General features: G+C 50.9%; 1 protein-coding gene across 5 annotated transcripts in view; it reads left to right on the top strand.

The window, feature by feature from the left end:
• The first annotated feature begins 1449 nt into the window (after positions 1 to 1449).
• The window catches only part of BCL11B (BAF chromatin remodeling complex subunit BCL11B), a 92512-nt gene continuing 81061 nt past the window's right edge, over positions 1450 to 12900 (top strand). Inside the window, exon 1 of one of the 5 annotated variants that reach the window (XM_030949520.1) lies at positions 1450 to 2661. In XM_030949520.1, the coding sequence (XP_030805380.1) occupies positions 2604 to 2661 (58 nt within the window). In that variant the 5' untranslated portion in view covers positions 1450 to 2603. Of the gene's footprint in view, positions 2662 to 5051; positions 5314 to 12900 lie in introns of those variants that run through there. The other 4 variants (XM_030949523.1, XM_030949521.1, XM_030949524.1 and 1 more) reach the window with 4 other exon arrangements.

The following is a 12900-nucleotide window of genomic DNA, read 5'->3' as shown; positions in this document are numbered from 1 at the left end:
CCCCTCCAGCTCCCCCGCGATTGTGCCGCATCCTTTACCCCGACTCGGACACGGCTGCCCCGCAGGGCAGGAGTGGGGGCTCCCCCCGGGGCCCCAGGGCCGTGGACCTGACCCTCCCTGCCCAGCGGCGGGGCCCCTGCCATCACGACGGTCATTTTCCTTTGCAGGACCCCGCAGAACACACCAAACACACGGGGCGAACAATCGCGGCAGTTTAAGCGCCGTCAATGGTCTTGGACGTGTTTGCCGAGCGCTAGTGGAGGCGGAGGGCCGGGATCGGGCACGGAGGGCAGTGCCAGGCTGGCCCGGCGCCCACCGGCCGGGGCTGGGTGCCCGCCGCCCTCGGCACTCGCCGGGCCGGGCTGCGGGGTCTGGCAGCGCCGGAACGCGAGCTGTGAGCGGGCGGACGGGCGTGGGGAGGGAGAGGCAGATTTGCTGGAGGAGGCGAGAGCGATGCTGTTTAGCCAAATTCTCTTCAAAGCTGATTAAGGGCACCGAGATGAATTCTGGTCCCCTCAAGACTCTCATGCGATTTAATACGAAAATCACTCATTTAACGTGGAAAATAAATGACAAGAGTGCGGCGCGGGTCTCCAAGTGGGCTCCGGGTACAGGCTGGTTCCTTGATTTTCTGCTCCTTCTGCCTCCGAGCCCCCAGGCCTCCCCTCTCCCCGTTCCTCTCGCCCTGGCCAGACCCGGTGCTGAAAAGCTGTTTGCACCGAACTGTTTACTTATCGGGGGAGGAGGGAGACAGAGAAACAATCTCAGGAGATGGGCCGGGAGAGCGAAGGTAGAGGGGAAAAAGTTGGTTTCCAAGAATCTTCTAAGTTAGAAACGCACACAGTTGTGGGCATTTACCTACGTGTGAAATAGAAGGACAAGTGCACTGGGATGCAGCTCCTGGGAGCTCGGCGTCTCTCCGTTCGTGGCTGAGACTTAATTTCTCCGAGGAAAAATAGTCTCTGCCAGGATTTTAAGGGAAGGGGGGCTGGGGGTTGGGAGAAGGTCGGAGCGTGTGTGCGTGTGCGGATCGGGTGTGCGCGCGTGTCCCGCTACCATCGCACTTCGGGTAGAGAGAGAGGAGGGGGAAAAAAATCCCTTTCCCCAGCCCACACAGATATTTGTGTTGTTGTAAAACTGTTTGAAAGAAATGCAGGGGGAACGCGCTCGCCGCCGAGGAGCTGCGGCGGCGCCTGGAGGGAAGGAAGAGCAGCCCGCGACCCCTGGGGAGCCTCCGTTCCTGGGCACGGACGGAGGGAGCAGGACCCAGCGCCGAGCCGGGGCGGCGGAGAGCGATGAGCAGCGGCGAGGCGGCGGCACGGGCGGGGCAGCGCGGCACGGGCGGGCAGCGCCGCCGCCCCCCCGCGCCCCCGCGGACCCCGGCAGCCTCCCCCGCCCGAGCCGCCCCCGCTGCGGCCGGCGCCGGGCTCGGGGAAGTTTGGCCGTGCGTGAGGATGCGGATTTACTCCTTCCCCCCTCTGTTTCCCTGGCCGCCGGCGCTCCGCGTGCTGAAAGCGGCAGCGCACAAAGCCCGGAGCGGCGGCGAGCCCTGCGTGTGCCGGAGTTGGTGTGTGTGCGGTGTGTGTGCGTGTGCGGTGTGTGCGGTGTGTGCGAGTGGCGTTTCTTGTTCTCTTGCAGGGTACAATGTTAAAAAGCCACCGCTAGTCGCCCCCAGTGCTCCTACTCTCTGGGTCTTTTTGTCTCTAGTGCAGATTAAACGTCACGTCCGCACTTGAACTTGAATTTTATCCCATTGTACAGAGGCAGCCCCAGCCATAGAGAGACAGAGCGCTCCCAGAGAACCAGGACTCCGCCATCTTCACATTGCAATATATAATAGTAATAGCCAGCACCAGCCCAGCTGCACTGGGGGCTTCCTTCCTTCCAGTCCCAGTGCCAGGCGAGGGGGGAAGAGTGCAAAGTGGTGCAGGAGCACTGGCAATCCAAAAGCACCAGGGCAAAGCAGTGCCACTTGAACTGGGAAAGAGGAGACACAGTTTCGGCTACCCCTTTTCAAAAAATTCTCTCTATATATCTACCCAGCAAGGGTCAATCTCTGAGAAACATTTTTTTTTGGCGATTTTTTTTTTGAGTGGGGGCTATCCCAATTCTAGTACTTTTCTTCTTTTTTTACTACAGTTTTTTTTTAATTTTAATTTTTTTCCTTTTTCTTTTTTCTTTTTTTTTTTACCCTCTTGGTGGAAAAGCGCACTTGCCAATTTGCCAAGCACTCTGGAAAGAGGGAAAGAGAAAAGTGTCACTGGCGGTGCATATCCTCCTAAGTTCAAGAAGAGATCTGGAAGTCCAAGTGGCAGAAGCAGTGGAGAAAAGACAGTGTGTGAAAGAGAGCGAGAAAGAGCTTTTCCTGATGATGATGATGATGATGATGATTTTTAATTGAGAGGGAATCCCAACCAGTGCACCACAGCAGCAACAAAAAGGAGGCGTTTTTTTACGTTTTTGATTTTTTTGAAAGAAGAACTCGATAAAGAAGAAGAAGAAGAATAAAGAGGGGACAAAAAAGAGGAGGAGGATCGGCCCCCCAACACATCCCCCCAAACCAGTGCAGCTCTCCAGGCGATGCCAGTGTAAATGCCAGGGCAATGTCCCGTCGCAAGCAGGGAAACCCGCAGCACTTGTCACAAAGAGAGATTATCACACGTAAGTTTGAACTTGGAACGAGACCGAGCCGAAATCGAGAAGCAAAATTAGGGAAGGGGAGGAAGCGGTTGGGGAGGGGGGGTGTGTGTGGGGGGGAAACTCCAGGAGCAACCAAAGCTGGTAAATGACTTCAGAGAGAGGGAGAGGAGAAGGGAATTAAAGAGGGGGGGGGGGTGTGCGGCTGGGGGGATGGGCTGGGGGTGGAGGGGGAGAAGCCCGAAGTTTGCCGTGCGTTTTTGCAGCGGTGCGGAGGTGAGGCGGCCAGGCAGGCGGGAGGGCAGGCGGCGTGGAGCGGGGAAGGAGCAGCCGGCGGGCAGAGCGCGGCGTGGGGCGGCGCGGGGCTCTCCCGGGCAGCGGCTGCGTGTGCGGGGGGCGCGGAGCGGGCCGAGCGCGCTGCTCCAGGCCGGGCCGGGCCGCCCCGCCGGGGCTCCGCTCCTCGTCCCTCGCTTCGGGGGCAGCACGGAGCGGTGGGAAAAGTTGGCCGAGAGCCTCGCCTCGGCGTGACAGCCGCGGAGGGTGGGGGGAGGAGGATCAAGGTGGGCAGCAAGGGAGGGAGACGCGGAACGGCCGGGGGGACTTAGCGGGAAGCACATGGAGACGCTGGGCCGGCGGCGGCGGGGCCGAGCCCCCCGGCACTGGAGCGCGGGGCAGGTAGACGGCCAGCTGCGCCCTGCCCGCCCCAGGTGCACCGCCGGCGGGGGAAAAGAGCTCTCCGAAGCGCGGGCTAAGGCAGAACCAGCTCGGCTGAGGCTGGAGGCAGGGCAGGGGCTGCCGAGGGGCCGGCTGCGGTCGGGAGTGTCTGTCGGTGGCGGGGGGCGCGGGGTAAGCCGAGGCGGGGACCGGGGATGGAGTGCACGAAATGCGGGTCGGGCAGCGGCTCCGGCTCGCTTGCGGGGCAGGAGTGGAGGCTGCACTTTGCTGAAGCTCCCATTGTAAGTGAAAATACACACATATACTCCCACCCGCCGCCGCCCCCCCCCCCCCCAAAAAAAAAATAGGGAAGGAAAAAATAGGGGGGGGGGGGAGAGGGAAAGAGGCATCCCCCCTCCCCCCAGCACCAGAATCCCCCTCCTCCCCGTTCCCACCCCTAAAGCTCCGGGAGAGGGGCGAGTGCCTGCAGGCAGAATAGGGGGCAGGTCCCCGAGCGGGAGCCCCGCTCCGCCGCTCCCGTCCCCGGGGGCCTGTGCCGAGAGGCGGGGGGGGAAATGTGGGGGCGCCTCCCGGGGCGTGCGGCCCCCAGCGCTCCGCGCTGCTCCGACGCCTCCGGGGCACGGGGAAGGGGGAGGTCAGGGGGGGTCCCCATTTCCCTCCTATAGCATAGGACAAGTTTGGGGGGTGGTAAAAAAATGCCCGGCACGCCGTGGCCCCGCACCCGGCGAGCCCGGCCGGACCCCTGCGCCCCCCGCCCCGCAAGACGAGTCCGCAAGTTGTTGTGCTGCGGGGGGCGGCGGCTCGCACGGAGCCAGCCCGGGGTTGAGCCTGAGCCGCGGCGGATCCGAATATTTATGTTGAGATTTTAAAAAATTTAAATAAATAAATAAAATATTTCCCCGGCTTCTCTCCCCTCCCGTGAAAGCCAAGAATAGGAGCCATCTGCCAGGAGCATTTGGTGCTTGCGAGCTCCTCTCTTTCTTTGTTACCGGTGATAAATTTCTGTTTGTAAGATTTCCTTGGGAATCGAGATATATATGTGTATATAATTTTTCCACCTCCACTGGGACTTTCTTTTCATAGCGGAGGGCTGTTGGGGGACGGTTTGAGTCCTGAAATATAAAATTCTTTCGCTGTTTCTGTATTTTTTTCATATATATATATGTGTGTGTATATATATATATACATACATATATATATATAATATGTATTTTAAAATGTGCGTCTTTATTTTTTAAAAAGTACCTCTCACCCCACCTCCAGCCCATCAGCTGGTGGAACCTTGATGAAGATGCATCTGGTACTCAGCTTTTTCTGGGGGGGTTGTTTTTAATTCATTGTTATTTTGGAACCAGATTTGCATCACCATAAAAGGTGGATTCCCCCCTTCCTCAACTCCCTCCCCTCGTTAATTGCATTTTTGATTGTAACCATCCGGTTTGGAAAATGTCTTATCCTTTTTGTTGATGGCTTCTTATTTTGCCCCCCTTTCTGTTTTTAAATTTTCTTTTTAAAAGAGAAAGCATCAACAGCCACGGGGCTGTTGATCGCCCCGCGTAATCGCCCAGTGTAATTTCTCCCACTTGTTTTCTGTCTCACTTGCGAGGAGATGTGGGGTGTTGAAAGGGGGTGTGCGGAAAATCTGTTTTGTTGCGCACGTCTGAATTTGTTTCAATGGGTGAAACATTTCTTTTCTCGCTGCTGTTGCTGCTGGGGAGGGGGGGAAGGGGGGTGGAGAAGAGAGTCAGGTAGGTTTGTTATTCCAATTTGATCTCCTTTTCCGATCGCTTTACTTGAAGGTAAATAATGAGGCAGGAGAGTATTCAAAGGTGCTGAGGAGCTGCGTGTACAATGGGTTTAGCGGGAAGGCTGGGGGAGGAATGGAGAGCAGAGCAGTACGAGCTTCCCTCCCTCCCCTCTTGTATTTATCTGTCTCTCCATCCTGAGGAAGCTGGCGGAGAAATCAGGCTGCATACTGAACAGTGGCAGAAAAAAATGAAGGTATCCAGGGGAAGGAGGTGGTGGGAGGCGGGGGGCGGGGGGGAGCTGCATCGTCGGGCTGGGGCTGGGGCTGGGGAGCAGGAGCAGGAGCGCAGGCATTTCAGCGCACAGGTCTGAGCCTCAGCTGCAGGCTTGCAGGAGAGGGGGTCGCAGTCTCTGCACTCCTTGGCAAGTGTCATTCATGGGGGAAAAGCAGCCAGGCAGTGTCCTCTCTAAAGAGGAGTTTGGAAAGTAGTGGGCAAACAGAATAGGGAACCAAAGCACTTACAACAGAATAGAATCAATCCCAAACCAAGCCCCCAAAACCAGGATGAAGAGATACTGTGTTCAGAAATCTTGTTTTTATGTTGTGTTTAGCTTGGGCTTTTTTTGACCTGTCTCCCTTTCTGGCATCTGTAAGGAGAGTTGCATTTCAGGATGGATTGGAGATCTCTGCCAGGCAAGGAAAGAGATGGGGAGAGAGACAGAGAGAGGGAAGGGCTTTCTGACACTGTTCAGCTGGAGTTTATTTGGTTTCATCCACTTGGTGTTTGGAGAAATGTTTAGATCCTGAGTGTAAGACAAACAAACTCAAAAAGGAGAGAAAGTGCAATGTTGCTGTGCTCCAGAGTTGCAGCATCTCATTAGCACAGTGGTCTTTGAGACTGCAAAACGGGGTGGCCTGCCTGTGTTTGCCAGGCTCACCCAGGCAGCCTTGTAACCGTGTATGAGCAGGACAAAAGAAAGAGGTGAAACACATGGAGAGAAAAAAGCAACTCTGCACCTTTCTCCACCGCTGGTGGACAGAGCAAACTTGGCAGCCAAGCTCATTTAAATGGGTGGACAATGCAAAAGAGCTGATTATGTATAGGAGAGGAGGCTGAAGTGTTGAGCTGCTCTGTGCAAAGAAATGTTATTTTGGTTCGGTTCAAATTGCTGATTTTCCAGCTTAAGATCTTCCATTTTTAACTTAAGAAATCTGTTTTCCAACTAGCCTTGCATTTTGCATTTGAAGGAAATGTGAAAGGCAAGAGCATGCGAAAAGCTCGCTGGTAGCAGTTTTGCAGAAGGCGGCAGAGCTAGAACAATTCTGTAGAGCAGCAGCAAAGATTGAGAGGGAAAGGCACAAGAAAATCATACAATTCCAGGCAGAGAACCAGGTTTCCCAAGACAGGTCTTCAATACCTGGTCAACAGGTTTCCTAGGAAGAGCAATAATTTCCTGTATCACTTTGGTTTGTACGTAGTCATTAAAAATCATAACCAAAACTCCTATGATTTTTTGCATGTCAAAGTTTTGCAAATTGCTCCAAGGAGCTTCTCTTAAAATGCATTTAGATTTAGTGCAATTAACGCACTTTCCCTGCAGAACAAAACCCACACCAATGTAATCAACTCTAATACAAAGAGAATGTAAGCTGTGACTGAAGAATTAGAGAGGAAATTACTATTATTTTAAGGATGGATGACTTTTTCATAATACCTGCATGGCTGTGCACAGAAAAGCACAGCCTTTTAAAAGACATCACACGTGTTTACTTTAAATAGGACAGGGGAAAATAAAGGTTGTATGCTGTCGACTTCCAGGTTGTCTTTCATTTGAATATATTTGTATTGGACTTACAAAATAAGTAAAAAAAATACTGGCACATTTTCATAGTTTCTGTTCTTTAAAAATATTTTTTAATACTGCTGCAGAGTAACTAGGTTGTGGCTGTGGGTTGTTCTGTCCTTTTTGGTTGGTGTGTCCGGTGGCTTAAATAGATATACAGTGGGTGAGAAACCATTTTGCAGGTTTTTTCTGGTCGGCAGATGCAGAGCATATTTTGTCAGGCTTATTTAAATACTGAGAAATAAAACTGTTCAAGATTTCACAAACTGGCTGCCTTTAATAGAAATGGTGGGAGCCCTTGTTTTGCACAAAATGTGTGTTTCTCTGCAGAACAAAGGGTTGTCTTGTGGCATATTTGGCAATAATTATGACTTAGCGAAGTGTGCACTCGAAGAAGTAGTACAAATTTTTGATATCATTTATGGACTCTGGTTGACTTCAGCTGCTCATCCCAGGGCTGAGCTGGCTGCGAGCAAACCTCTCTGCTTCCAAAATGCCTCGCACACGATATTTAGCTCGTCTGCCACATTTCCTACCTGGATCTCTTTGCTCTTTGTGTTGTTTGTTGATGGAAAATACTTTCCAAAATAAACTTCGCCGGCTGCCGGAGCCTGCCGTGTGTCCCGGCCGCCAGTGGCGGGGCTTGGCGACTAGGGGGAGCTCCCAGCCCGTGCGATGGCCGCGCCGGCCGCGCCGCGGGACGCGCGGGATGCGCCGCCGGAGCCCGCACCGCCGCGCCCGGCGCGCACCCCGCTCCGAACGCGCTCGCCGTAAAGTTGTGCTATTGATTTTCATGCGGAGATCTATAGAGAGCTAGCCGAGAGAGGCTGACAGCGAGACGAATCTATTTTTTAACTAAATCGCGGCTGATTAATTGACTCGGGCGGACAGGAGTTTTTAATTAAAATTAGTTTTTAACGGTGCTTTTTATTGTCAACAGACAATGTTTAAATTCTCAATTTGTTGTTGTCAGATAGTGATGGGGGTAATGATACCTGCACATGAGTGAGCTCCTGCGTGGTGGGGAGTGGGGGGAGCCCAGGGAGATCCGTATGTTTGTTCCAGTGGATGTGAAAACACAGAGTGAAGAAGCTGGAGTTGTAGGGCAAGATGTGTGCAGCAACAAAGCAGACACATGTACAGAAATTGGCTTCTATTACATATCAGAAAGCTGCATATACTTCTGTGGAGAGGATTGATATGAGACAGTTTAATGTACTTTGATCCTCAGGTCCTTAGAGCAAACTGTCTGTAGTTCCTGCAAATGAAAATAAGCATTCTTTCTCTTCTAGAAAAATAAACACAAAATCACATCTGTCACGTAGAAGTTGCTGCTGAGCAGCTCGCAGGTTTCTCCGGCGGGCTTGTGCTGTTCTCTGCTGCAGTCGGCTAGCGTGTCGTGGACAGACTTTAGCAGGACGTTTTGCTGCCCAAATGTATAATTTAGTGGCATGCACACAGGAAGCTTTGGATATGTGTTTCACTCATCCTGAGAACTCCATCGAGTTACAGCACTATTAACACAGGAGAAGTGTCTTCTTGCTTTTAGGGTGCAATATGTGCATGGAGGTTATCCTGTGACAGGAAAGTGCGCTTTATTCTAACCTTCAAGAGAAGTAAATTAGGTCAGACAAAGGATCAGGGCTGTCATCAGCTGTACAAAAACCCTTCACTCTTGGGTAGAGAGGACCAGTAATTTATCTGATGATTTCTCTACTTCATTTAATGTTTGAATTGAGCTAGTTGGAAGCATATAGACAGCAGCCAGCTCATTTGACAGACTGGTAAGCTGTAGAGCACAGTGCCTGGGCCGTTACTGATGCTAGTGTTGCACAGCCATGGGGAAAACCTTCCCTTCTCCCCTGCCAAAACCTCAGACTTCACTTACTGTGGCTTTCCTTCCATTGCATGATTGTTAACTTTTATCAAGAGAAACAGCTATCCCTCTCTCCTCCTCCCCTTCCTCTACCCACCAAGCGCACACACACCCATGCTCCCCTTCCTCTCGCTCCCTCCTCTGCCTCCCACCCTTCCCGCTCCCTCAGGTCAAAGCCTGGTGGAAAAGCCTCCCTGAAGAGACCTGTTACCCCAAAATGGCTCTCAGCCTCCTCGCCAGAGCATTTCCTACTCTTTGGTAGCAGTTCGGTTTCTCTAAGGTTGCAGTACAGTTGTTGGTTGAATTTAGTCTCCCTTCAGTACCGTCCAGAGAAAGTGTGTGGAAAAATAGAGTGGCTGGGGTTTACCCACATGCTTTAAAGTTAGCAATCCCACAAAAGCACTTGGTGAAGCATCAGCATCGTCTGTAGATGGCTTTATATGTATGTATCTTTTTAATGAGGGAGGGAAAAGGCATCAATAACTGCATGCATTGATAAATGCATGATTCATTCAGCTGCTTGTACTATAGCACCTTCCTCCTCGCTGTTTATTTACTTTTTTAAAATGTATCTGGGCAGGCTGCACACCATTTCTCGGCACTCAGCTGCAGCCTCAGAGGCTCCTGAACATCAGTTAAATTTTCTCGCTGTCTGCCCTCCTTCTCAAAAAGCTGTTGCTTGCTCAGTGCTGTAGACCCTTGCTGGAGCTTTAAGTAGCAGCTTATTTCTTTGCTTTTCTTTTTTTTCTTTGCTTTTCTTTTTTTTTCTTTTTCTTTTTTTTTCAAAGGATATATAAAAAATGCCTAAAGCAGGCTATTCGAAAACAAATTAAAGTAGAGGGACACACTTCATGCATTGCAGGCACGCGCCAGTAGAAGGGGGTTAGAAGAATATAATCATTTTACTGGCAAAAGTGACACCAGATCGGGGATTTGATTAATGGTGCAGCATTCACAGGGACTTAGTTCTGTGTTTTTGACATATGCAAGTCTTTTGTGTAGTTGCCTCAGTGCAAGAAATTCCGTTTTGTTTTTTTCCTGGAGCAGCTGATAATTTGTATGTGTGCTGGATATGCCCAAGGTACTTTCCAAAGACTAAGCACTAGACAGCACAGTACAAAAAAGGAATCCAAAGTTAAGGGAGAGGAAAAAAACATACTGGTTTACTTAACTTTTTTATGACCCCTTTTACTAAGCCACTGGAAGAAGCCATAAATTCGCTGAATGTTATAATGAGTATGCTTCAATGAAAGTTAAAAAAAAAAAAGGCTTAAGAAAATCGTACATGGGCAACAGTGTGCCATAAACAATTGAAAAATGCAGCCTCTTTTGAGTCTGATATTTAAGAAAAGAACAGATCTGTTGTGTGTTTAATACATGCTCAGAACTAATCACTTAATTTTGATCATGCCTTTTAAATCCTTGGGTAAGAATCTCTGCTTCCAGTATTCTTTTCTATGCCAGTTGAAAGCCTGTACCCAAATACCGCTCCTTCTCCTTTTGTGGCACTGAGCACTCCTTTCTCTCCTTGGTTGTCGTTTAGTTTTAAATAAAACAAATGTATTCACTGGGGAACAAAGAGTGCTTTTATATCACATCATCGCATCCCATTTTATCTGCAGAGATTTACAGCTTCTGCAGTCTATAGAAGAGCCTATACATTTTCTGCTTTCAAAAGCAGTAAATATTTTTTTATGAATGTATCATTTACTTAAGAGATACTCTACTCTCTTCCGTAACACAGTACATAGTTTCTGAAGAAATAACATCTGACAAGTGTTGGAGATTTGTGCAGATTCTTGGATATTCTTGTCTTTTGTCCTGTTTGGGTCCGGCATGGTTATTATGTCATTTTCCTCTTTCTTTTCCCTAAATCCTGATGTGTTGACTGGCTCTTTGTGGCAACGCTTGGGGTTGTTCTGCCTCAGGTGTGTAGGGTTAAACTGCTGTGAGGGTTAAACTGCTTTTTGAGAGATTCGAGCTTCTGCAGAAGGTGTCTGAGGTACCAGTGCTGCAGCACAGTCCTTCACCTCGCAGCCCTCGGCGGGTGCCGAAGCGTTGGAGCGGCCGGGTCATGTCGCGCACCCTCTCCGCAATGCCCCGTCCCGGTGCCCGCGCGGTCCCCGCGGGGGCGGCCGCTCCGTCCCGCCCGCCGGGCCCGGCACCTGCCGCGCTCCGCCGCCGCCCGCACGTGGCGGCGGGGACTGGACGGCGGCGGCTCTGCGGCTGCACCGGGGCCACGCTCGCACGGCACGGAGGGGCACAGCCTCGCCTGCCGCTGCTCCGGCTGCCTTTGTGCACTTCGCACATGCCGGAGAGTCGCTGGGAAAGTGAGGCAGAGTGCGGTCCTCTGTGTTTTGGGGGCTTCTCCATCAAGTTGTGTCTTTTGGCAAACTCAGCCTCAGACTTGCATTTAGGAAAAAAATTAAATACTGCAAAAAATTGCTTTGCAGTCTTCAGAAAAATTAAAAACTGGTGTCAGATAAGCGGTGCCTGGTACCGCTGAGCGTGATGCTGGTGCAGTATGTAGGCGTAATCTCAACTGTGCACCTTGTGGCTGCAGGGAGCTGCTGGGATGCTCTGGAAGCAGGTTATTGATAAACTTCGCCAGCAAAGAGCCGCGCTGCCCGCTCTGAGCAGCGTTAGTCTTTGTGCAGCGAGGATCCTGACACCGATCTCGGTGATAACCCAGCCTGAGAGCGTGTGATTCGAGCTACTTTCCGTTAAGCATGTTGATATTACAGTAAGTGTGACATGTGGGTGTTGATTGAAGGGACATAATTTTCAGGCCTGCTTTGGGCCAACACCCTGAAGAGCAAGTCAGTCCTTTGTGCTTGCTCCCCAACTAGGCTGAGCTCTCTCTGGCTGTGCCTTCAAGACTGAGGAGAACAGTGCACTTGACGTGCTGCAGCGCATTTCTAGGCAGTATCCTGTACCTGGCCACCAGGATCTGTGTCCCCATGGTGGACTCAGAGCTCTCCCAACTTGTCCCAGAGAAGGGTGGCTCCTGGGGTAGCCTGTGCCTTGTCCCCCAGCTGGGCACAAGGCTGGGCAGCAGCTGTGGCAGGGTGCTGGGGCAGGCAGGGCACCCAGCAGCACCTCTGCAGTGAAGGCACTGGCAGCGCTTGCCTTCACCACCCCGTTATTGATTTGTGCAGAAAGCAGCCATGGGGGGGAAGTTTCACATGCGACACTTTGGCCCAACACCAAAACATTTCCTCTGCCCCCTTTGCCTCATTTTGATACTGTAGAACAAGAAAAATAAGGAAAAGAATAGGTTGGCAACTTCTAGATCCTTTCTTACCCTGCTTCTGCAGAGCAATAAAAAGACAAAATAAATGATTGCTGTCTGGACCCAGCCTCACCCAAACTCTGTGAACAAGCATCTATGGCTCTGTCCTTTAAAGCCTTGGAAATGACTTCTAACAAAACAGTCTTTTCCACTATTAATGGGTAAGATTTTGAGACAACTGACAGGCAGAAAGTAGTTAGCATTTGCATTCACTTTAATACTGGGCATGAAAGCATTGTTTGCATGGGGCACATATGCTCTAATGATGTCACCACGCTGGAGCAGGAGTGCTGGTGGCTTTGTGACAGTGCCTTTATGGAATTAAGAGGTTTGTCCACTGTATTTTGGTGTGGTAGACAGCCAGAGACTTTGGAGATGCTGCTTAGAGTCCAGTCAGCAAGTGTAACGCTTTTTTTTGAGTAAAGCAAATGATTTAGATTGTCCAGTTGCTTTAATTTCACAAAGCCATCATATAACAACTGTGTCACTCATGTCCCCAAAGATTGCCCATTGCCAACTCACTGTGCTCCCTAGGCAGGCAGTGCCAAGGCAATGCTCTGTGTAGGAATCTCTGGATGTAGGGAAAATACTGGGCACACCTTAACATGCCTGAAAGAACCAGGGCACGAGTCCTGGCTGGAAATAGCTCATTTGCTTTTTTTTTACTTTTCCCATGTAAGCGACAGGAGATGTTTTCCCTCCTCCTATTTTGTGTGGCCTAATTTCTTCTTCTTAAAAATAAAAATTAATTTAAAATAAATACTTGTGAATAAACACCCTCCTACCTCTAAACCCATCTACCAACAACAGCAATAAAACCACAGAGTTA

The sequence above is a fragment of the Camarhynchus parvulus genome, chromosome 5, assembly GCF_901933205.1.
Source record: "Camarhynchus parvulus chromosome 5, STF_HiC, whole genome shotgun sequence".
NCBI classification, from domain to species: Eukaryota; Metazoa; Chordata; class Aves; order Passeriformes; family Thraupidae; genus Camarhynchus; species Camarhynchus parvulus.
This window is presented reverse-complemented; position numbering and strand designations above follow the sequence as displayed.